Raw genomic sequence first — 23,249 nt, 5'->3', positions numbered from 1 at the left:
GCAACCTCAAACTCCTGGGCTTGAGTGATCCTTCTGCCTCAGCCTCCCGGGTAGCTGGGACTACAGGCATGCGCCACCATGCCCGGCTAATTTTTTATATATATATCAGTTGGCCAATTAATTTCTTTCTATTTGTTGTAGAGACGGGGTCTCGCTCTTGCTCAGGCTGGTTTTGAACTCCTGACCTTGAGCAATCCGCCCGCCTCGGCCTCCCAAGAGCTAGGATTACAGGCGTGAGCCACAGCGCCCGGCCTGGACCACTTCTTGCAAGGAAGAATATTCAATTGCCAACAAGCTATGGAAAACGCCTTGCATGATTTCATTGCCACTTGCTCTCCAGGCTTCTTTGCTGCTGACATAACCAAGCTACCATTAAGATGGAAAAAACTGTATTGACAGTTTAGGCACATACTTTAATTAATTATACTGCTTCTTGTTTGAGACATCATATATTGAACTTTTAATCTGAAATCGGACATTTCATATTTAATGACCTAAATACCTGATTTTACATTATATTACAAGGTTATAGTAACCAAATAGCATAGTATTGGTATAAAACCAAAGACACAGACCAATGGAACAAAATAAAGTACCCAGAAATAAGTCCACATATTTATAGCCAACAGATTTTTGACCAAGAACATACATTGAGGAAAGGACAACTTCTTGAATAAATGATGCTAGGAAAATGGAATATCCGAAGGCAGAAAAGAATGTAACAAAACCCCTCTTACCATATACAAAAACCAATTCAAAATGGATCAGATTTAAGCATAAGTCCTGAAACTATAAAACTTCTAGAAGAAAACACAGGGGAGACACTTCAGGATATTGGTCTAGGCAATGAATATATGGCTAAGACCTCAAATGCACAGGCAACACACCCAAAAAATAGACAAATGTGTCTATATTAAACTAAAAAGTATGTACAGCAAAGGCAACAATCAACAAAGTGAATAGACATCTGTTGAATGGGACGAAATATTTATAAACTATTAATCTGACAAGGGACTGATATCCAGACTACAAAGGGAAATCAACAGCAAAAAAACAGCAAAGGCAACAATCAACAGAGTGAATAGACATCTGTTGAACGGGACAAAATATTTATAAACTATTAATCTGACAAGAGACTGATATCCAGACTACAAAGGGAAATCAACAGCAAAAAACTGATTAATCCCATTAAAAAGTGAGCAAAACTTTACAGAGTATTCTGTTGGGAAACAAATACTCTTTTTAAAAATAAATTGAAGAGGCTCTTCCTGTAGAAGGGATGGTGAATTATCCGAAATTAAAGGTAAGGGTCTTGAGACCCTTACGCCAGAGCAGAACAGTGAGAGAGAAAGAGAGAGAGAAAAGAGCTAACATTACCAGTAACCAAAAGGAGGGAAACCCAGACCAAACATTTCCTGAATGGTAATTTCTAATTCTTGGTAAGGAGGAGTAGAAATTAATATCAGATCCCCACTGTATAGCATGTATATCATCTCATGTTAGATACAAATATACCTCCTTTAACTAAAGAGCTAACTGTATGTAGTTTCATTCAATTGTGTGGGTTTGGTTATTCTCAGTAAGTTAATCTCACTTTCTTCTTAAACTAAATTAGAGTCCTTTTAGATATTGCCCTAGTGTAGATCAATGTATAAACTGGCTGGATATCTCCCTTTCTCCTACAGACAAGATTCCTGTGGCCAGAATGGTAGTAGATCAGCAGCTTTCCTCGTTCATTCCTATCTAGATTTGCAATATAATAGACTTGTACTTCTCCCTTCTCTTTTAATGGAGGAGAATAATTATAGTAGTAGTAGTTAATAGTAGTTGTTAATATTATGGAAAGCTTACTAAGTGCAAAGCACTGTGCTAAGCACTTTAAACGCATTATCTCATGTAATTCACACATTATAGTTATTTTATAGATGAAGAAATGGGATGCTTAAAGAGGTTAAGTATCATGGTTATTAAGTGATAAAGCCTTGATTTGAACCTATCTTTATTTGATGCCAAAGTACAAATTTTAATCACTTTTAATACTCTCAATAACTATAATAACAACATTAATAATACATTTCATTTTAACAACATTTCATACTTTCTAAAAGTGCATTTAAATGCTTCAACTCATTTTCTAAATGATTTTAGGAAAAAGGTAGAATGGGCATTTTCATCTCCATATTGTACATCTCCTGAGGCTCAAGAGATTGAATGATTTGCCCAAGGCTATTATCTTGTAAATCATAAATTAGGAATAAAGTAAGGTAATTAGGAATAAGGTAATAATACCACATATTCTCATTCTAAGTTCAGTGTACCTTTCATTAAAACAAAATTTAATTTAGCTAATCAAATGACCTTGTTGATTTCAGCAATGAGATAAAAAGATTCTTTAACTCCAAGGATGTTTATAATATTCATTTGAATATGTAAATAATCCACTTTCCATCCACCATGGTGAGCAAAAGCAATAGTATTAATCAAGTGCCACATTTTCCAAGATCATGTGAGGTTAACTCTGGTTTGAGTTTGCTTTTTTGGGGTGCATTTCTGGTACTCAGCCTTGTCATTCAGGCACATACTTGAAACACATTTAAAATAAATTAATAAATATAAAAATATTCATTTTATATGTTAAGAGCCCTAGATTGAAGAAAAATAGCCATGAATTACATAAGCCAGGATTTCTCTACCTCTGCACTGTAGACATTTGGACCAGATAACTTTGTTGTGAGGGACTGTCCTCTGAGTTTAGCAGCATCTCTACCCATCAGATGTTAGTAGCACCTGGTTGAGAACTTACTAGCCTCTACCCATCAGATGTTAGTATCACCCATTTGAAAACTAGAGAACTATTGAAATACACAAATAATTAAGTTGATAGTAAAAGTGCTAAGAAGAAATCTACCAATGTAATCATTAATATTGATCATTATTTATTAACAAGAGATATTTTATAGGCTTTAGGCAGGCAAAAGTTTTTGACATTTTTCATTTTCTGAAATAAAATTCCACTGTGAAATTTTAATATTCTGTACTTACTTTTCGTAACTCATCAGAAATGAGAAATGGATCACAAAAAGAATCTAAACATTTAACAATATATCCATTGTCTCGTACAATATCTTCATCATATAACCGGTTAAAAAATGACATTGAAAGCTGTGTACAAGGAACATTTATAGCTTCAATTTTTTTCACTTCAGTTCCTGAAAAAGGATATTTCATAAAGAATAGAGATTGAAAATTAACTTAGTATTCTCAATCATATCCAAAATAAATCACTATGCAGAGATTCTAAGAAGCAACCAAATATTATATATTTTTATATATTTAAAAGATATACTAGTTTGTGGATTCTATTTAATTTTTATTTTAATCATTAAAAGTTTATAACAAAAACTCACCATTTCAGGCCTAGATGAATGTAAATTAGGAATACTTAAAAGTGAAATACATTTTTCTGTGTAGTAGAGGGTTCTTACACCACCTTTAAGCATGGGAAAAGCATAGGATTACTTTATATGATTTTAGATTAGTATTATGCTTAATGCCCTATAATTCATATAACAAAAATTTTAATTCATGGGTGTTTGTAAAGTCCCTGAGGGTATCTTGAAAACATTTTCTCTCCATTTAAACATTTCTCCCTTACAGCTGACTATGCTAATAAAATAGGAAAAACTAAAAAAAAGAAAGGCAAACATTTCTCTTTTGTGATCTCATTTACAGTACTTACTATAAAAAAGTTTTCCAAGTCAAGGTAACTTTCAAACCAGGCCCTAATCAAGTTATCACAAGTTCAGAATTAAAGAAGTTTGAAATAATGACATTTTGTCTATTTTTCTCATGTAGTTTTAGTTCTTTCCCCCACCCACCTTCCCCATCCCCACACTTATTTCCTGAATGTATCTTTCAGGAATGAATTTTCTGCTACTAAGGGTTCTATTAAATTATAGAAAGTCATAAAAATTAAAGTGAATATTTTTATTATTACCTCAATCACTGAATCTGTTTCTTATGTCCACACATATACATATGTACTTACTCAGATATAAGGGGAGTGGTGCTCTTTTGCTTACACTTCTAAGGAAATTGTAAATCTAGGCGAGGTGGCCCTTGGTGTATCCCCTCCTGGGATACATTTGCTGGACCTTTGACCTAAAAGCAGCTTGGGCTTAAGAGGAGTAATGCTGGCAATTGTTTGCACTTCTATTTTGGCTGTCTACCTAGAGTCATGCTAGGACCTGTTGTTCTATGTTCTGATCCAGAACTGGACTAGTGTGGAGGCAAGAGAGATGCCAAAGCCAGGAAATGTGTATGCCTCAGTAATTTCAAAAGCTATGCTGCTAAGAGAAGCTCCTTTTGTTTCAGAGGAAAAATCCTCCCCAGGGGATTAAAGTGAAAAGAAGATCATAGAAAATGATAGAGTAGTTCTGAGTAATGTAGAAAGACCAAAGAACAAGAGCAGTGTAGAGCCTAACAGTTTCTGAAAATCGGTTGGTGGACACAGGATGATGGACTGACATTGGGCACGACATTTTAATTAATCTGTCCCAGCTATGATTTGGGGGTGGCAAGAGGGTTTGGATGGTAAAAGTAATTAAATTCAATCCACTTAATTTGACACACAAATAGAGCATTTGCTATAGGCTGAACTGTTTGCCTCACATACTGAAACTCTTACCTACCAATGTGATGGTATTTGGAAATGGGGCCTTTGGAAAGTAATTAGGGTTCGATGGGGAAGAGCAGGTGTCCTCAAACTACTGCCTGTGGGCCACATGCTGCCCGCCAAGGACATTTATCTGGCCCGCCAAGTGTTTTTGCAGCAGCTGCTTGTCCTGCTTAGCAGCCAACTCTTCCAGGGCCCACAGTGCGCACTCTCTGTCTAAGGGACAGCGAATTGACCCCCTGTTTAAAAAGTTTGAGGACCCCTGGGGAAGAGGATCATTATGGGGCTTCAAAATATGAAATCTCAAGAATAATCTTTGATTTGATACTCTGCCTTCTGGACCCACTGGGATGGTGGTCTTTCCTCAACCCAGGTGGGAGTAGAGCCCTGAAAGATCTGGGTGGCCCAACTCCCAAGGTTCTACATGGTCGACTTGGCCCCCAGGCTCTGCGGGTTGCCCTGTCTTCAAGGCTTTGGCTGAAGGCTATCTGGCCTGTTGAAATGGAGGTAGTGGCCCTGATGATCTTTGAACTGCCTTAAATAGCTCTATGGTCTGTTCCTGTAGGATCTAAGAAGTCAGACAGCCTGCCTTCATCTCATCTCATTTTTTCTGGCCCCTTTAGTTCAAAGTGACAGTGTCTTTGCTGGTACAATTCTATCTCTCTTCCTGACTTCTCTTGAAATGGCTGATTTTGTCTATGAGTTGCACTCGTGATCTCTTTACCAGATGGCTGTTTATCCATACCCTTGGCATTTTCTTCAGAACAAGCTTTCTCATTTTTACGATATGGATAGGTTGAGAACTTTCTATATCATCAAGTTGTGGTTCCTTTTTGCTTAAGGATTCTTTCTTCAATTCATCTCCCTCCTTTTACATTTTACTATAAGCAAGCTATTACTTCAATATTTCATTTATAAATCTCTTCAGCCAAATCTCCAACTTCATTGCTTGCAAGTTCTACCTTCCACAAAACACTGGAACACTATTTGTTCAAGTTCTTTGCCACTTTATGACAAAGTTCATCTTTCCTCTAGTTTCCAATAACATGTTCCTTATTTCCTTGGGAGCTCTCACCAGAATCACCCTAACATCCATATTTCTAGCATGTACCTCAAGCCTCTACTCTTTATTCAGTTCCAAAGCCACTTCCACATTTTCAAGTATTTGTTATGGCAGCACCTCACTTCTCTGCACCAAAATCTGTATTAGTCTGCTTGGGCTGCTGTAACAAAATACTACAGTCTTGGTAGCTTAAACAATAGACATTTATTTCTCAAAGTTCTGGGAGGTGGGAAGTCCAAGATCAAGATGCCAGATGATTTGGTTTCTGGTGAAGGCCTTCTTTTTGGCTTGCAGAAAGCTACCTTCTCTCTGTGTCCTTAGATGGCAGAGTGAGCTCTGATGTTTCTTCCTCTTATTATAAGGGCATTAATCCATCATGAAGGATCCAGTGTTGGGTCCTCATCTAAACCTAATTATCTCCCAAAGTCTCCATCTTAAAATATCATCACATTGAGGGGTTAGAGTTTAAATATATGAATTTGGGGTAGGGGCACAATTCATTTGTTAACTTGTTATGTAGGAATTTCATTAAATTATGTCTCCAGTATTTGTAAGATATCTGATGAATCACTATGACCACATACAAAAAGTTAAGAATTACATTGTTTTTTTCCCCCTTAATACTAGCATTATAAAACAGTGGTTTTCTCCTTTTTATTTGGTGTTTTAAGTTAGTACTTTTCTACCAACCTCATCAACATGGAAATGTCAGAGGCGGGAGAGTGAAAATGGTCAAGGTCTTCAATTCTGGAGCCTGGATATGAATTTTAAACCTGACTTGGACTGCTGTATAAAGCTGCACAACTTAGTTAGCTTATGTCTCTGACTCCTCATTTGTAAAACTGGGATATATAATAATACCTCTCTTAGAGCTGTTTTGGGAATTAAAGGAAGTAATGTATATGATGTCCTTAGCTAAACACATAGAAAACATCTATTATACGCTATCGAAAAAAGACAAAGTATGTCACGACAAATGGGCCAATGGCAGCTGGCTGAGAGGATGAAGCAGCATCAACAACTGCCAATCTAGGCAGTACAGCTAATAGTGAAGGAGGTTCCACCATCACTTTCTTTAGAACTGATACATTTGCTAAAAGAATGTCTTTTCTCCTATTTTAAAAAGCTGTTTTTTTTGCTTGTAGAGGCCCCCAGAGAAAAATTAGAGAGAAGATGACTGATATAATAGAAAAAGAAAAATAAGTAGAGATAGAAATGAGCTAATGGAAGAGTACTAGCAATCCACTAGAATTTCTACTTCTGAAATAGAGTGCTACCTTTCTGCTCTATTTTTCAGAGTACTTCGAATTCATCCTATCAGGCACATGTGAAATTTTAGAACCTCTCTTTTTGCAATGCTTTCTTCAAATATTAGGAAAAAGTCAGTGCTATTTTGTGTATGTATTAATATAGGGAAAGTTGAAAACTTATTTCAGTGAACCTTATTTTTTTAAATGAATTAACTAAAGATACTGTAAACATGTTTTATAAACACTGTAATACATGGCTCTGATTATTTCCTTTTAACAATTTTGAACTTAGTAAATATATCTGCTCAGATACTCATTTAATGTTGTAAGCAGCCTGAAGATCAGGCTGTACCAGCTTTTTGTTCTTAAATTTTGCAGTAGTCTTTAGCCAAAAGCAATAAAATCTGACCTACTAAGTCTGTTATGAACTGTCTGTAATCTTGTTCTTGACTAATACTATAAGAAAAGTTACTTTTGTGTAAGGCTACTCAAGAATTATATGAAAATACAATGTAATAATTTACCAAAATACCACATACACACACAAAAAAACCATCTAATTTAAAACCAATTTGTGCTGGGCATGGTGGCTCATGAACTTTGGGAGGCCGAGATGGAAAGATCACTTGAGCCCAGGAATTCAAGACCAGACTGGGCAATACAGTGAGAACTCATCTTTACAAAAAATTTAAAAATTAGCTGGGCATGGTGGTACATGCCTATAGTCCTAGCTACTGGGGAGGTTGAGGTGGGAGGATGATTTGAGCCCAGGAGTTTGAGGTTGCAGTGAGCTATGATCACGCCACTGCACTCCAGCCTGGGTGACAGAGTGAGACCCTGTCTCTAAACATAAAAAATAATATAAAATCAATTTGCATTTTTTTTTTGAGGCAGGGTCTTGATCTGTCTCCTGGGCCAGAGTGCAGTGGCATGATCACTGCTCACTGCAACCTCAAAACTCCTGGACTCCAGTGATCCTCCTGCCTCAGCCTCCCAAGTAGCTGACCCTACAGGCATATACTTCTACACCCAGGTAATTTTTGTATTTTTTGTAGATACAGGGTTTCATTCCTGCTCAGGCTGGTCTCAAACCCCTGGCCTTACGTGATCCTTCTGCCTTAGCCTCCCAAAGTGCTAAGATTACAGGTGTGAGCCACCATGCCCAGCCAATTTGCATTGTTTTGAGTACAAATCCATATTACTAACCAGAGTCTCCTTCTAAATGGAATGTTGCTTCTATTTATTCTATTGTTAAGAGACCTCAACCTAAAATATAAAATACAGTGCTCATGTTTTGTTTTTAAAATAGTCTTTTATTAACTCTCTGATTTTTTTCCTTGACCTGAGTTATTTAAGAGATTTTTTTTTTTTTTTTTTTTTTTTGAGACAGAGTCTCGCTTGTTGCCCAGGCTAGAGTGAGTGCCATGGCGTCAGCCTAGCTCACAGCAACCTCAAACTCCTGGGCTCAAGCAATCCTGCTGCCTCAGCCTCCCGAGTAGCTGGGACTACAGGCATGCGCCACCATGCCCGGCTAATTTTTTTATATATATATTAGTTGGCCAATTAATTTCTTTCTATTTATAGTAGAGACGGGGTCTCGCTCTTGCTCAGGCTGCTTTCGAACTCCTGACCTTGAGCAATCCGCCCGCCTCAGCCTCCCAGAGTGCTAGGATTACAGGCGTGAGCCACTGCGCCCGGCTATTTAAGAGATTTAAGTGAGTGTTAAGTGTTTGGGTAATTTTCTTGAAAAATTTCTAGCTGTTTCAATGTATTATAAAAATATTACTATTAAAAAGTTTGCCTTTGAGAACTTAAGACTCGATTCTATGATTTAACATATTATTATTATAAACAAAGTTCCAGGCTGGGCGCAGTGGCTCACACCTGTAATCGTAGCACTTTGGGAGGCCGAGGCCGGAGGATCGCTCAAGGCCAGGAGTTCGAAACTAGCCTGAGAAACAGCGAGACCCCTGTCTCTTCTAAAAATAGAAAGAAATTAATTGGCCAACTAAAAATATATAGAAAAAATTAGCCAGGCATGGTGGTACATGCCTGTAGTCCCAGCTACTCAGGAGGCTGAGGCAGGCGGATTGCTTGAGCCTAGAAGTTTGAGGTTGCTGTGAGCTAGGCTGATGCCACAGCACTCTAGCCCTGGCAACAGAGTGAGACTCTGTCTCAAAAAAAAAAAAAAAGTTCTGTAGTTGGCTGATTCCTGTGTCACAAATCCATGCCCCCATTCTAATTGAGATTTTGCCCAAGCATCCCCATATCAGTTGACTCTTTTCTGATTCTTTCCCTCTGGGTATAACTGATCACTCCCCTTCTTCCGTTCCGATAGCACTTTTTATACATCATTACACACACATACATAAATTTTAACAACAAATTTTCAACAAATTCCTTCAGTATAGGTTTTCTCTTATTCACTTTAATGTTGCCCACATCTAGCAGAGTACATGGAAGATACAAAATAAATACCTTCCAAATGAACAAAAGAGAGAAAAATTGCTCTTATGTGCTAAGCCAGAACAGTAGCAGTAGACTCCCAGCAGAGAGATGCAGGGCAGGCCTGGCACAGTTGGTCATACTTGATCTTGTTTTTATTAAACAGATGAGTCATTATTCACAATTTGTATTTTAATAATAAAATTTCTGAGGCAAAATTTGTTATAATAGTAAAATAGTCACCTGAAAAGATGAAAATAAATTTTATTTACCTAATGTAATCCACTGTCCAGAAGAATCTGAAAGTAACTTCAAATTGGGAATAACATTTGGGTCTTTGAAAAAAGCCTAAAATATAGATTTGAAGGGAACAAGTTAGACTCTTTATTATAAACGATAGTAAATTAACTATAATACAATCTCATTTAATTCAAATAGAGAGAAAGGACAATTTTGAATTAGTAAATGTCTAAGTAATAAATGTTTTATAAAGAAGTTTTATTACATTTAAATTGGGACAGTATGAACGACATTGTGTGTCCAAGTATAGATGTCTTTGGGATTTAATTTAATAGAAAATAATGATTTTCAGTAAATGTTAGAAGGTTATATAGTGTTTGAAAACTTTGTTTTCCTTCAATCTTGTTTTCTGAATTGTCTTAGTAACCACTCACATACTAGATCTAAATGTAAAAGTAACTATCAATTTAATTCTTTTCAAGGGGCATGTAATAGAAAAGTGATAAATATGACTTCATAAAATGAAAATTTTCTATACGGCAAAAGACAATAAAGTAGGTAAGAGTTTCAGTTCCAAGCACCAGCAGCTGACTCAGGCTGAAAAGGCACAAGAAAATTGTATGAAAAGCATACAGTCCAGAAAATTTTCTGGCAGTCCAGAAAATTTTCAGGAGGTGGAGTGCATCAGGCTCAAGTTAGACCCAAGAATGATCCAGAATCAATACAGTACTGCCCTGGTGAGGAAACTGCCACTCTTGCTACAGCATCATCAAGTACTAGAGGAAGCCACCACCACTCCTTTCTCTCATCCAAGTATTAACAAGGCCCAACCCTGCCTTAGCTTCCAATATCAGGCATGTTAAGGGTGGTCAAAGACGAAGGCCACTGCTATTTTATGACTGCCTGAAAGCTGGATGTCTTTGCCTCTACCTTTGCCAATGAATGGACTGTTTGTGCCTCCTTCCTTAACTTGTTCATTTCAAAATCTCAGCGGTGATGAACCTGATTGGTAAACCTAAGTCCCAGACTCATGCTGTGAATGCAAGGGAGTTCCTTGCATTTTGGGGGGTTCCACTTGGACTTTCTAAAAATTAAGGGTAGAAGTTACCTCTAAATCACATAGGTGTTCAAAAGGTACTGGGCAGCCAGAAAATATAATGTCCATGATAAGCAACAAACAAAAGAAAAACAGAAAACTGAGAGAAAATATTTGTAACAAATATGATAAAAAGAAACGGGAAGTTAAAATATTCAGTGGTTAAAACAGAAGTGAAATATTTGTAAGAAAAACCAACAACCTGTTTCAAAGCTGATCAAAGGATACAAACAGGCATGTGAAAAGTAAAAATAACCAATAAACTTAAGAAAAGATGCTCGATTTCAAGTACAGTTAAAGAAATGAACATAAAACCTAGAAGATACCACTTTTATCCATTACATTGCCCAAAGTTAAAAAGACTGGTAACTTCTGGTGACGGTATCAGAAATTAGCCACTCTCACAAGGTCCTGGCAGAAAGTGTGAATCTTTATAACATTTTGTGAAAGTAATTTGCTATTGTCTTGAACAATAAATAAATACATGCATATCTTATGACCCAATAAACTCTACTTTAGGGTTCTGAAACCACCAGCAGATTAGATTTATATATAAGAGTTTAAAAAATATATTATTTTTTATAGGGTCAAAACCTTGAAACAACTTCAATGTCCATTAATAAAATACAGTGCATCTATAGCAGACAGTATGTAGTTACTGGAAAAAAAGTATAAGAATAGAATGTAAGCTCTGTAAGAGCAGGGGTCCTGTTTTCCTTATTTACTGCTATATCCAACAGGGCTTACAACAGGGCCTGGCATATAGCAGTTACTAAACATCCCTGAATAGATTATGTATTGACCTTAAGGGAAAACCATAAATATTTTCAGTCAAAAGAGGATAGTTTAATAGTAGTATATATAATAAAACAAAATTAAATCTCTATACATTTATGTGAGCATAAAGAAAACTAAGGAAGAATATGTATCAAACAACCTCAGAAGTAGTGGTTATAGACTTGTGATAAGAGAAGAGTTGAGGGGATAGAGGGTTGGGGTTAAGATTGGTATTAAGATTTTTGATTTTTTCTATGAATTGTTATTTATTGTTTAAATTGTTATAATAAACATTTTCCTTTTTTTAACATTCCCTTCCGTGATCACCTTCTCTTTTCCTAAATAGCTTCCTAAGAGAGGAATCTAAACGGTCTCACTTCTTTTTTTTTTTTAAAGCCAGTCAAATTTAGCAGTGGGGGGTTGAATACCAACTTTAGTGACACTAATGTGAATAAGTTCTGATAACCCACTACCATCGGACCAGCCTATCTCACTTCTTTTATCTACCACTCATTCCTCTGTATCCAGCTCTTGCTCCCATCATATAACTAATAGTACCCTTGACTTTCTAATTCTAAAATCCAATAGACACAGTGCCTGACCTTATGGAGTTTATAGACTAAAATGAGAGAGAGTAACATGCCATGAGTATTACAAAGAAATGCAGGTGATATAAAAGTACATAATAGGCAGAATTCAGTGTTGGGAAGAATGGTTAATGTAGAAAGAACATTCAGGTTTAGATCTGAAAGGTGAGTAGGAATTAGCTGGGCAAAGAGGTATACTGGTAAATGTTTAACAACTTACTCCCCTCCCTCCCCCCAAATCCCTGATATGTAGCATTTGCTGATTTCCATGGTGGATTTCAAGTTGCCAAGCATAGCAACCAGCAAACAAAGGCTCCTAAAAATTTAGCAATCAGGCCTTCCTAAACTGGTTCCAGTCAGTATGTGCCTGGAAAGACCATTATTTTAAAAAGTAGAAAATACAGCAAATTTTAAGGCTGTAAAGTAAGAAAGGATGGGACATTCCATTCAAGGAAAAGTGAAGAGGTTCAGTGTGACCAGAAGGACAAATGGTCAGATGAGGGTGGGGAGTTAAACTGGACATAATAGTCAAGCAAAGAATTTTAATCCTGATTTAAAATTGATTTAGATCTCGATCAGTATTTTGATCTAAGGGCAGGGGGAAGACACTAAAGGGTTTTAAGCAGAAGAGAGAGTAATCAGAATCATATTTTTTAAAGTTCATTTTGGCTGCAGTGTGGAGAATGAATTGAAGGGCTGTAAATAGGCTGGTTAGAAGGGAGGTCACTGCTGTAATCTGGGAGGAACTGATCTTCTCATCAATCGAGGTGGTAGCAAGTGGGGAGGTAGAGAAGTAGAAGGATTCGATGATATTTAGGAGAAACAAAGGGAATAGGAACAATCAAAAATGATTCCTGGGATTTTTTTCATGAAAAACTATTCTGAAAAACAGAATAAATGCCATTTAATGAGAAAGGGAATGGTGAAGAGGATCAGGCATATGAAGTGAGGATTATTTATAAATGTGTACATTATGCCAACCAGGACAAAGTTTCAATTCTCAGGGATTTTACATTTTAGTGGTGAGGAATAAAGGTAAACATATATTTTTAAAGAAGGTATCAATTATAAAAAATATTATGAAAAATCATAAAAAATAAATTCTCCTCCAAAGTATTCTTCAGAAAAAGAAGCTGCCTTATAAAGTCATTCACATTAAAGGGTATTCATGCAAGTATTTTAATTTATATAACAGAACATTTTGAAAAAGACACATAAGCTGGAATTAACCTCAAGTCATACTGGCTTTGAATTTTTTTTGACCTCTGAAAGAATTATTTAAAAAGAGGGAAATTTAATTTAGATTTAATAAATTTTCCTGTGAGTTATAAACTTAACAATTATATATTTTTTATATCATTATAAATGGACACAGACCAACTGGCCTGCAGTGATTTGACCTATAACTAGAAGAAATAAGTCTTTATAAAGGCTCCCTAAATAAAATAATGCAAGTTATAGTATTGAAAGTACAAATTATATACCTAATAAATGAATTTTTTTAAAAAACTGTCCTAATACATACAAATGGTATTTTTGGTTTGTTATAGAATTTCCAGTGAGGCAGTAGAAAGGACTCTGTATTCTGACTTTAGGAAAGCTGATGTGCTTTGGAAAAATATTAGATCACTTATAAACTAGTTACAGTAATAACAAAGATAATGATGTCAAAATGCATATGAAGATTTTAAATAAACTTGCTTCATACAATGTGAAAGTGGAAAAAATAGTACTTCTATTTTTATTTTTTATATCCAGCATATACAATGGAAAGACAGTATTTCTACATTAATACAAGAGGCTATTTGATACGCCATCTATCTCGCACACTGCTGGTTTCTGACCAGATATCAATTCTCTCTTCCTTAAGGAATTTTGATTTTATTTGGAACAACAACGTGTTCAGCTGTCTGCATTTCTCAGCCTCCCTGGGATGTGGTCACATGCCTAAGTTCTGGTCATAAGATGTAAACGGAAGTGTTGTGTAGGCTTCCAGGAAAGCTCTGTAAATTAAGGGGCTTCCCTGTAGTTGTTTATATGGAAAATTCTCATCATCCCGGGTCCCATGATAACGATGTCAACACTGTATATTGAGCACAGAGCTCTCTTTTGAGACCAAATGTTAGATATTATATTCAACTATCCAGAATATTGCTACTTGGATGCATATCGAATTCAGCATGCCTAAAACTGAACTCATTTTCCTCATTCTTCCGCATTTTCTACACATCGAATGGCATAATTAGCCACTCCAGTCCACCTAGTCAGAAACTTGGGAGTCATCCTACACGTCCCCCTCTCCCTATCAATATCTTATCAGTCCTTAAGACCTCCTCTGTCTCTCTGGGCAATACTAGTACTACTGTCTTAATTCAGAACATTGCCCTGCCTATACTATCTAGCAGACAACAGTCTCCAATTTGGTTTCACTACTTCATGATTCAGTCCTAACAGCCCATCCTCCACACTTATGCCAAGGTGATCTCAATAGTTTAAATTTTAAATTCTTGCTTAAAACCTTCCAGTGACCCTTGTTGGCTAGATAAAGCCCAGACTCCTTTGAATGGCACAAGAGGTCTTCTAAAATATCATCCCACCTCTGTCTCCAATATTATTCCACCACTTTGTCTACCTGACAAACTCCTGCTCATCTTTCAGGACCTACCTCAAGTCTTATCTTTTATAAACTCTCATCTGACCACCTCAGTCAAAAATGACCACTTTCTCTTTTGTGCCACCAAAGTACCTTGGGGCTATAGTATATATTATATCACTTTTCACTCTGCAAAGCAATTTTTGATCTGTTTCCCTGTCTTTAATTGTATGTATTTATCTGTATAGACTTAGGAACCAAAAAATTGAATGCTGGAGAAATGTGTCCTTCCTTCTACCCATTTATCACTTCACAAATGAACTTTTGGAACATAATTTGTTTTTAAATTGAAAAGGAAAATTCAAATTCTGGAATTCTAGTTTAAACAATACCCTTTGTTCAGTTATGAGTGTTGGTAGTAGAAACAGCATGGAATATAGAGTCAAAATACCTGAGTTCTGCCCTTTGCTGGGCATTCTTGCACAAAATACTTAACCTTTCTGAATTTTAGTTTCCTTAGCTGTAAAATACGGATCAAAATACCAAACCTATATAAGTGATAAATGTCTAAAAAGTGCTGAAAGCTAAATCTGAGTGCACAGGAGTCACTACTGCTGTAGAAAAATACTTGGTAAAGCAATGTACAAATGTTACTAACAATAATAGTACTTACGAGGCATTTTGTTAAATATTTTATATATATTATTTCATTTAATCTTCATAAAATCTCACCATGTATTCAGTATTATTTGCATATTCAAATACTAATGAAGCACTTATTATGTGCCCAGCACTGTGACCATTTTATAAAAAGGTAAAAGGAGGCTGGGGAAGGTTTAAAAACTTGCTAAACGTCACATAGCTTATAACTGGCAGAGTTGGAATTTTAACCCAGATCATTAACTAGAGGCCAAATTGGGGGAGGATCCAGGTTTTGTAAAAGGGTTTCAAGCTTATACAAATTTAGGGGCTCTAAGAAAACAAAAATATCTTACTTTTGACAATTTTCAAAAACATATTACCATGTGCACATATTGCTACAGTCTCTCAGTTTCTTGGAAGGTGCTTCTGTAAGTGAGGAGCTTGAGCCAATGAGGGGTCCCAAAGATTCATTAGCTTCAAGGTAAATCCCCTTCTGGGAGATACTTTTAAGCACAATGCTTTATTTCCTTCCAAGTTAGTTACATGAGTAAAAATAATGATTGTATGAGTATAGTCCTCTGAATTGAATTATGGGAATAACACTGTCTACCTCATGGGAAAAAATGATAAACAAACATCAAGACCTTGAAAATTAGAAAAAAACTACAGAAATTGGTAGAGTTTTATGGATGAATCTTGAATTTGTTGAAGAGCTCCGTATCTGCTGAACAACCAAAATTAATTGTACACCCTTCTCCATGAATTTTTCTCTGAAACCAAAGCCCCTTCTTCATTGGGTGATTTCCCCTCCCACCATTCCTATATCCTCTAATATAGCAATTATTTTATTGTGTCATAGAAAATTTTCTTTACATTTCTAGCTTCCCAAACTGTACATGCCTTATAAGCTGGGATCAGGTCAGATCTTTTCATCTTTTTAACACCCCCCAAAAGTGACACAGTAAGTATTCAACAAATATTTATTGAATAAGTAAATTATATAAAAATTTTTATAACACTCTAAAATTCAGTTATTTAAAATCCTGATTTTCTTTAAAAAATATATTGAGAGCCAGTAGTGGTATAAATGAAAAATATAAAAAAATGATATAAATCTAACCATGAATATTTGAAAAATATCATTAATGTCATTATCAGTAACATTATAATTGCATTATAACACTATTTTAGGTAGAGGGAAATAGACATTTAATCAATTTACCCTCTGTTATGGGTTGAATAATGTCCCCCTAAAATTCATGTCCTTCCTGAAACCTCAGAAAGTGACCTTAAGGTGAAGCACAGTGGTGTGAACCTGTAGTCTGAGCTACTCAGGAGGCTGAGGTGGAAGGACTGCTGGAGGCCAGAAGTTGGAGACTGCAGTGAGCTATAATTGAGCCTGTGAATAGCCATGGCACTCCAGCCTGGGCAACATGGTAAGACTTCATCTTTTTTTTTTAAAAAAAGAAAGTGACCTTAGTTGGAATTAGGGTTGTTGCAGACGTAACTAGTTGAGGTTATACTAGAATAGGGCCAGCCCTTAATTCAATCTGACTGGTGTCCTGATACAAAGAGAAAAGATACAGACTGGTGAGGGGAGAAAGCCATGTGGCCAACAGAGGCAGAGATCAAAGTGCAGCAGCTGCAAGGCAAAGAATGCCAAGGATGGCTGGCAACTACTAGAAGCTAGGAAGAGGCAAGGAAAAATTCTCCCCTACAGGTTTCAGAGGGATCATGGCCCTGGCAACACCTTGATTTAGGACTACTAGCTTACAGAACTATAAGACAATCCTACCTAATGTTCCCCCTTGCCCATTTCCTCTTATTTTCTTTACTACCCTTATCCCTGTATGAAGTGATCTGACTTTCTTCTCATTTACTGGCAGACTGGAAGTCTTGCCACAGGCTGTAAGATCCTTGAAAGTTGGGCTCTTGTCTTGTTCCTCCCTGTATCCTCAGTACTTGACAGAATTCCTGGAACAGGACAGGCCCTCAGTAAGTATTTGTGAATGAGTAAATAAACTATGCTAACTATAAACTAAAGGCAATGCATAAAGGAAATGAATGGCAAAGAATGAAGATAATTTCATAAGCCATAACAATTATTTTCCATTTGCTGAATGAGAAAGAAAACAGGATTGAAGATAACAGGATTAAATTTTAACACACACACCAGAACTTAAGTGAATTTTTCAAGTGCATTTTTATCCCTTTCAAAATAGTCACCTCAAGCAGCCAGAGACTTATTCTAACTATCATGCCATTGCTTAAAACTTTTTTTTTTTGGAATTTCTCATTTGGAACTACCCAGTTCTAAGGGTGGATTTGATTTTGAGAAATAACCAAAAGGAATTTGGAGCTAAGCCTAGTAAATAAAGCCAGGGAATAATACTTTAAAATGAGGTGTGCCTATGAAAGAAAAGAAAAACTGATTTTCTAGAGATAAAGCGGTTTTCCAGAATTGGAAGGTTCTCTAAGGCAAGATACTGAAGGTAGTAAAATAATGAGCTTGGTCTGGCACTGTGGCTCACGCCTGTAATCCTAGCACTCTGGGAGGCCCAGACCGGAGGATCGCTTCAGCTCAGGAGTTCCAAACCAGAGTGAGCAAGAGCAAGACCCGTCTCTACTCAAAACAGAAAGAAATTAGCTGGACAACTAAAAATATATAGAAAAAATTAGTCGGGCATGGTGGCGCATGCCTACAGTCCCAACTACTAAGAAGGCTGAGGCAGTAGGATCGTTTGAGCCCAGGAGCTTGAGGTTGCTGTGAGCTAGGCTGATGCCACGGCACTCTATGCCCAGGCAACAGAGTGAGACTCTCAAAAAATAAAATAAAATAAAATAAATAAAATAAAATGAAATAATGAGCTAGATGAAAATTTTATGGTGGTGGAAAATGTAAAAGTTCTTCTAAAAAATATCATTTGCACCTTACATCATTCCCAAACTCCAAGCAAACGACGTCGCTAAGCAATGGCGTGTTCACAAGAGTCTATGCCGACGTGGGGTAAAGTTGAAAATCAGAAGAGAACCAAGGAACTCTCCAAGCCCCTATACCAACCATAACGAAATCATCCTTCCGATAGGCCTGAAAGTTCTGGTCAAACCCGAACGCCTGCGCCTTGATTCTGCCCAGCATGGACCTGGGGCAGAGGAGGAAAACAAGTCAGCGTGGGGCTGGCGCCCTCCCCGAGTGCACGACCGGCCCACCCCACCCACGGAATCCGCCCTGCCGCAGTGTCACAGCGACTTCAGGGTTCTCTCAGGACCGGGCCGACCCGGCTCGGGCGCCCCAAACGCCCGGCCCGCGCCTCCACAGCCGCGAAGGCCGAGGGGCTCTTCTCTCCCTGCCCCTCGGCCCCTCACCACTGGCGGAGCCGGCTGGTGATCTCCGGAGCGCTCAGAGACTGGAAGGTTTTCTGAGGCAGAAACCTGAAGTAGTAGCCGCCCAAGTCCCCCGGCTCCCCCGCCGCCATGGCGCCCCTGGCTTCTGGAAGCTGAGGCCGTTTCCATAGAGACGGCGGCGGCTGTCGAGTCTGCGCGGCGCTGCGGGGGCGGGGCCTCGCGCGTATCCCCGCCTTGGGGTCCCGGCCTCGCCGCGGGGCGGGGCTGCGAGGGGAAGAGTGGCTTGTGCCACCGCCCTCCCCGGTGCCAGCCGCGCCAGTCCCCAACCCGCGGCTGGGCGGTTATGGAAACTGGGGGTCGAGGATGGAGAACGATTGCCAGTCGATACTTGTTAACTCAATAATGATTACTCAGCATGGGTCCTAGACTCAGACCTGTCATGTCAGGTTGATAGTTATCTAAGTCTTGGTGACTCAAACGTTTCTGAAGAAAAGATTATTCTGAATTAATTAGTTTTATCTATTTTGGAAGACAAATGTCTATGTGACTATATTCTGTTTTCTCATCTGGCTTATTTTTTTTTTTTCCTATAAAAGTCAAATCTGAAGGCCAAAAAAATTTTCCATACACCCTGCACTACATAACATGCTGTTTAATGAAAAACACATTATTTCTTATTTTCTATTGAAAATTGCCCCTTTTTTGCCTAATAGCTGTGCACCTGGCCTTCAGAATAGGGGGATAGTTATTTTTCACTTCTTTGCTAATTTCCTTTCCTTTTCCCCTAGTCCTTAAGAACTGATATTGATTATTTCTTAGCTGCAGTAGGAGAGAGAAAGGGGGGAAGAAAAAAGAAACAAACGCGCGCGACACAGATGTGAGAGAGGGAGATAGAGTAGAGGGAGAGAGATTGATTCTTTTTAATTGTTGTTTTGTATTCCATTCCATTCCCATACTACAGTTTATTCTTTTGGGTTGTTTCCAGTTTGAGGCTATTAGGAAAGCAGTTATGAATACTCCTGTGTATATCTCTTGATGTACTTATGCACCAATTCTGTTGGAAATATATCCAAGATCGGAATTGCTTGGTTATATGATATGTCCAGTTTTACTAGATACTGCCAAAAAATTTTCCAAAATAGATTTACAACCAATCAGCAATATATGAGATTTCCAGTTGTTCAACCTTCTCGTCAACACCTAATATTGTCGGTCTTTTAAAATTTTAGCCATTCTGGAGAGGTTGTATTAATTTCCCCTTGTGATTTTTAAGAGTTTGATAGTTAATATTGAGCAACTTTTAAACATACTTATGGGCCATTTCGATATATGTTTAGTGAAGTGCCTATTCAAGTGTTTTGTCCATTAGAAGGAAGGGTTGTCAGTCTTTTTCTTATTAAGTTTTAAGAAGTTTTTAAATAGTCTGGATAGGAGTCCATTGCCAGATATATTATTTATTGCAAACATTTTCTTTGTAGCTTGCTGAAAGCTTTGATGCTCAATAATTCTTAATTTTAATTAAGTCCAATTTATTAATTTCCTCTGATGTAGTTTGCTTTCTGCAAACAAAGTTACAAAGATAGTCTCATATTTATGTTCATAATCCATCTCAAATTAATTTTATTAAGCTTAAGGTTAATTTTTTTCCTATGGTTTTTCCAATTGACCCAGCCCTATAGATATAAGATCATCTACTCCAGTGAATTGCAGTGGCACTTTTTTTTTTTTTTTTAAATAAATCAAGTGACTGTTTCTGGGCTCTCTATTCTGTTCCATTTGCCTAATGGTCTGTCCTTGCACCAATGCCACATTGTCTTGATTAGTATAAAGACCTAATTATCTGATGGTATGAGTTGTCCAGCCTTATTATTCTTTTTATTCAAAATTACAAAGGCTATTGCCTTTGCATTTCCATATAAATTTTAGATTGAATTTGTCATTTTCTTTTTTTTGAGACAAGAGTCTTGCTCTGTTGCTCCAGACTAGAGTGCCATGGCGTCAGCCCAGCTCACAGCAACCTCCAACTCCAGGGCTCAAGCAATCCTCCTGCCTCAGCCTCCTGAGTAGCTGGGACTATAGGTACCCCCCACCATGCCTGGCTAATTTTTCTATTTTTGTAGAGACAGGGTCTTACTCTTGCTTAGGCTGGTCTTGAACTCCTGAGCTCAAGCCATCCTCCCACCTTGGCCTCCCAGAGTGCTCTCTTTTTCATATTTGTCTTTAGTAACAGATCTATTAGAACTTTTGCTGTGCCCCATATGTCTCTTAGGCACTGTTATACCTTTTTCAGTCTTTTGTTTCTCCTTGTACTTCAGTTTTTCCACTCTCTCTTGACCTGAGTTTGAGTTCACTAACCCTGTTTTCTGCTCACATCTCAATTTCAGATATATTATTTTTAAGTTCTAGAAAGGTTCATTTTAATCTTGTAAAATAGATTCTATTCAATTTAAGTTTTCAATTTTTCCCACTCATTTAGTGTATGTTTTTCTTTCTTTAACATAGAAATCAAAGTTATTTTGAAATCTTTGAGTGCTTTAAAATCAGGATTATTTGGGGGTTTGCTTCTTTTGACGATTTTATTTCTTGTTTATAAATCATGTTTCTCTTCCTTCTCATGTGTTTAACAACTTTTTAATGTAAGATATTTTTTTTTTCTTTTTTTAAGGAAGGGAGGAGGGTGAAATGAAGGAGAAAGAAAGAAGAGAGCTAATGTAAGATATTGCATACTTAAAAGTATAAGAGATTCAGGAGATACTATTTTCTACCAGAAAGTATGCAATATATGCTCTGTCAAGTAGATAGAGTACATAGCTAATAACTTTAATCAGGGATTCAGCAGGGTCAAGGCTGGGCTGTAGTTTTAGTATGACTGAAGTGCAGTTTGTCTTTTTTGTTTCTATAACTTGGGCATCACCCCCCACCCCCAGCTTTTGAATGAGAACCTAACAGATGTCCATCTTCTCAGCCCCAAAAGATGAGAAGATCCAGTTCTGCCCTTCAGAGGTGTTAAGGTTATTTAGTTTCTCATGCTCTTTAGCACTGAAATCTAGCAAATGTTTTCAGGGGAAGATTGCATATGTATTTGAGGTAGGCCCCATCCTTCTAATAGGACTTTGTCTTCTAAGAACCATGAAATTATGGAAGATTTCACTCTGTAGTTTAGAAAACTTTGCTGGGCAACTCAGCATACTACACATGGCCCCCAAACTCAGCAAATGTTCTTTGAAAACATGACCACATTTGGAGCCCCACACATTTCCTTGCATGACCACTAGAAGTCATTCAATCTTCAGTTTGCACATCATTCAGTAAATGAGCCTATGGAAAGAAAGGTCTTGTAAACATCAGCTCATTTTGGAAGGATTTCCTGAGGGAGCTATTAAAATGTAGATTCTTTGATTCTAGCATCAGAGACTGAGATTAAGTAGGTCTTGGATGGTTCCTAGGAATTTATATTTTTAACATGCTTTTTGCGTGAGTTTGATGCAAGTTTTCTAGATTATTCAATGAGAAAAACAGTTCCATACTTTCTTTAAAATTTGCTAAAACTCATCTCATGAAGGAATTTATTCTAATGCTTCTATCTGAATTCATTTAGATCTTGTTAGATGATCAAATATTTGATCGTATTTATTTTGGACCTTTATTTTCCTGATGTTTTGTGTATATCTTTTCAACTAGATATACGCTGAATAACAAGAGGGAATTTGCTTAATACTTTGTAAAAGCATTTTCTGTAGCACAGAGTTTTCTAGTTAATTTTTTCTTGATTTTCCCAGTTTCATTGAAGTATAATTTGACATATAATTAACTGTGCATATTTAAAGTGGACACTATGATGAGGTTTGACATGTGTAATTTTTATGTTTAAAAAAATCCAAAAATAAAAATGTAGATATAATTATTTTCATTTTGGGTTTAATATGCTAATTTAAGTTTAGAAAATTTTTTGCTGATTTTTTGCATTACTCAAAACTAAATAATTTTTATTGTGTTGATAAAATTATCATCATTTTCAACCTTAGAATCAGTGATTATACTTTAAGTATATAGTCTTGAGTTCAATGTTTACTGGGAATTGATGGTTTTCTAGTTGTTGGTTCTCACTCAAATATGCATGACTGTTATATGTTCTATATAACCCTCATTAATTCAGTCATATGGCGTTTTTTCTTTTCTAATACCTCCCAATTATCTTTACATTTTTTAAAATGCTGCATAAGCAACACATATTTAATACAGAAAATAAGCAAAAGAATAAAAATTACCTACCATCCCAGATATATAACTTTAAAGTATAGCTTGTTATTGGGTGTGTATCCTTTCAGACTTTTTTGTTGCTTTAGCCAGCACTCATTCTCTTATTTTTCTACCTTATTAGAACCTCTGTTTTGTTCAGGTATTTACTCTCTCATATAGCCATTTTTCTTTATGTACCTTTGGCACATAAGGAAAAATTCACTTTATCTGTGGCCAAATGAATAAAATAAAGGTGATATACTTTCTTATAAATTAAATATATTCCAATTAAAGAAA

At 36.8% G+C, this 23,249-nt stretch overlaps 1 protein-coding gene across 1 annotated transcript in view; it reads right to left on the bottom strand.

Moving 5' to 3' along the window:
* The window catches only part of CFAP300 (cilia and flagella associated protein 300), a 30,547-nt gene extending 11,670 nt beyond the window's left edge, over positions 1-18,877 (bottom strand). Inside the window, exons 1-4 of the mRNA XM_012770548.2 lie at positions 18,735-18,877; positions 18,430-18,511; positions 9,706-9,781; positions 3,043-3,209 (exon numbers count right to left, since the gene is read on the bottom strand). Of these exons, the coding sequence (XP_012626002.1) occupies positions 3,043-3,209; positions 9,706-9,781; positions 18,430-18,511; positions 18,735-18,844 (435 nt within the window). The 5' untranslated portion in view covers positions 18,845-18,877. The remainder of the gene's footprint in view (positions 1-3,042; positions 3,210-9,705; positions 9,782-18,429; positions 18,512-18,734) is intronic.
* Positions 18,878-23,249: the final 4,372 nt, after the last annotated feature.

The sequence above is a fragment of the Microcebus murinus genome, chromosome 4, assembly GCF_040939455.1.
Source record: "Microcebus murinus isolate Inina chromosome 4, M.murinus_Inina_mat1.0, whole genome shotgun sequence".
NCBI classification, from domain to species: Eukaryota; Metazoa; Chordata; class Mammalia; order Primates; family Cheirogaleidae; genus Microcebus; species Microcebus murinus.
Note: the sequence above shows the minus strand (reverse complement) of the source record. Positions and strands in the feature narration are given on the sequence as shown.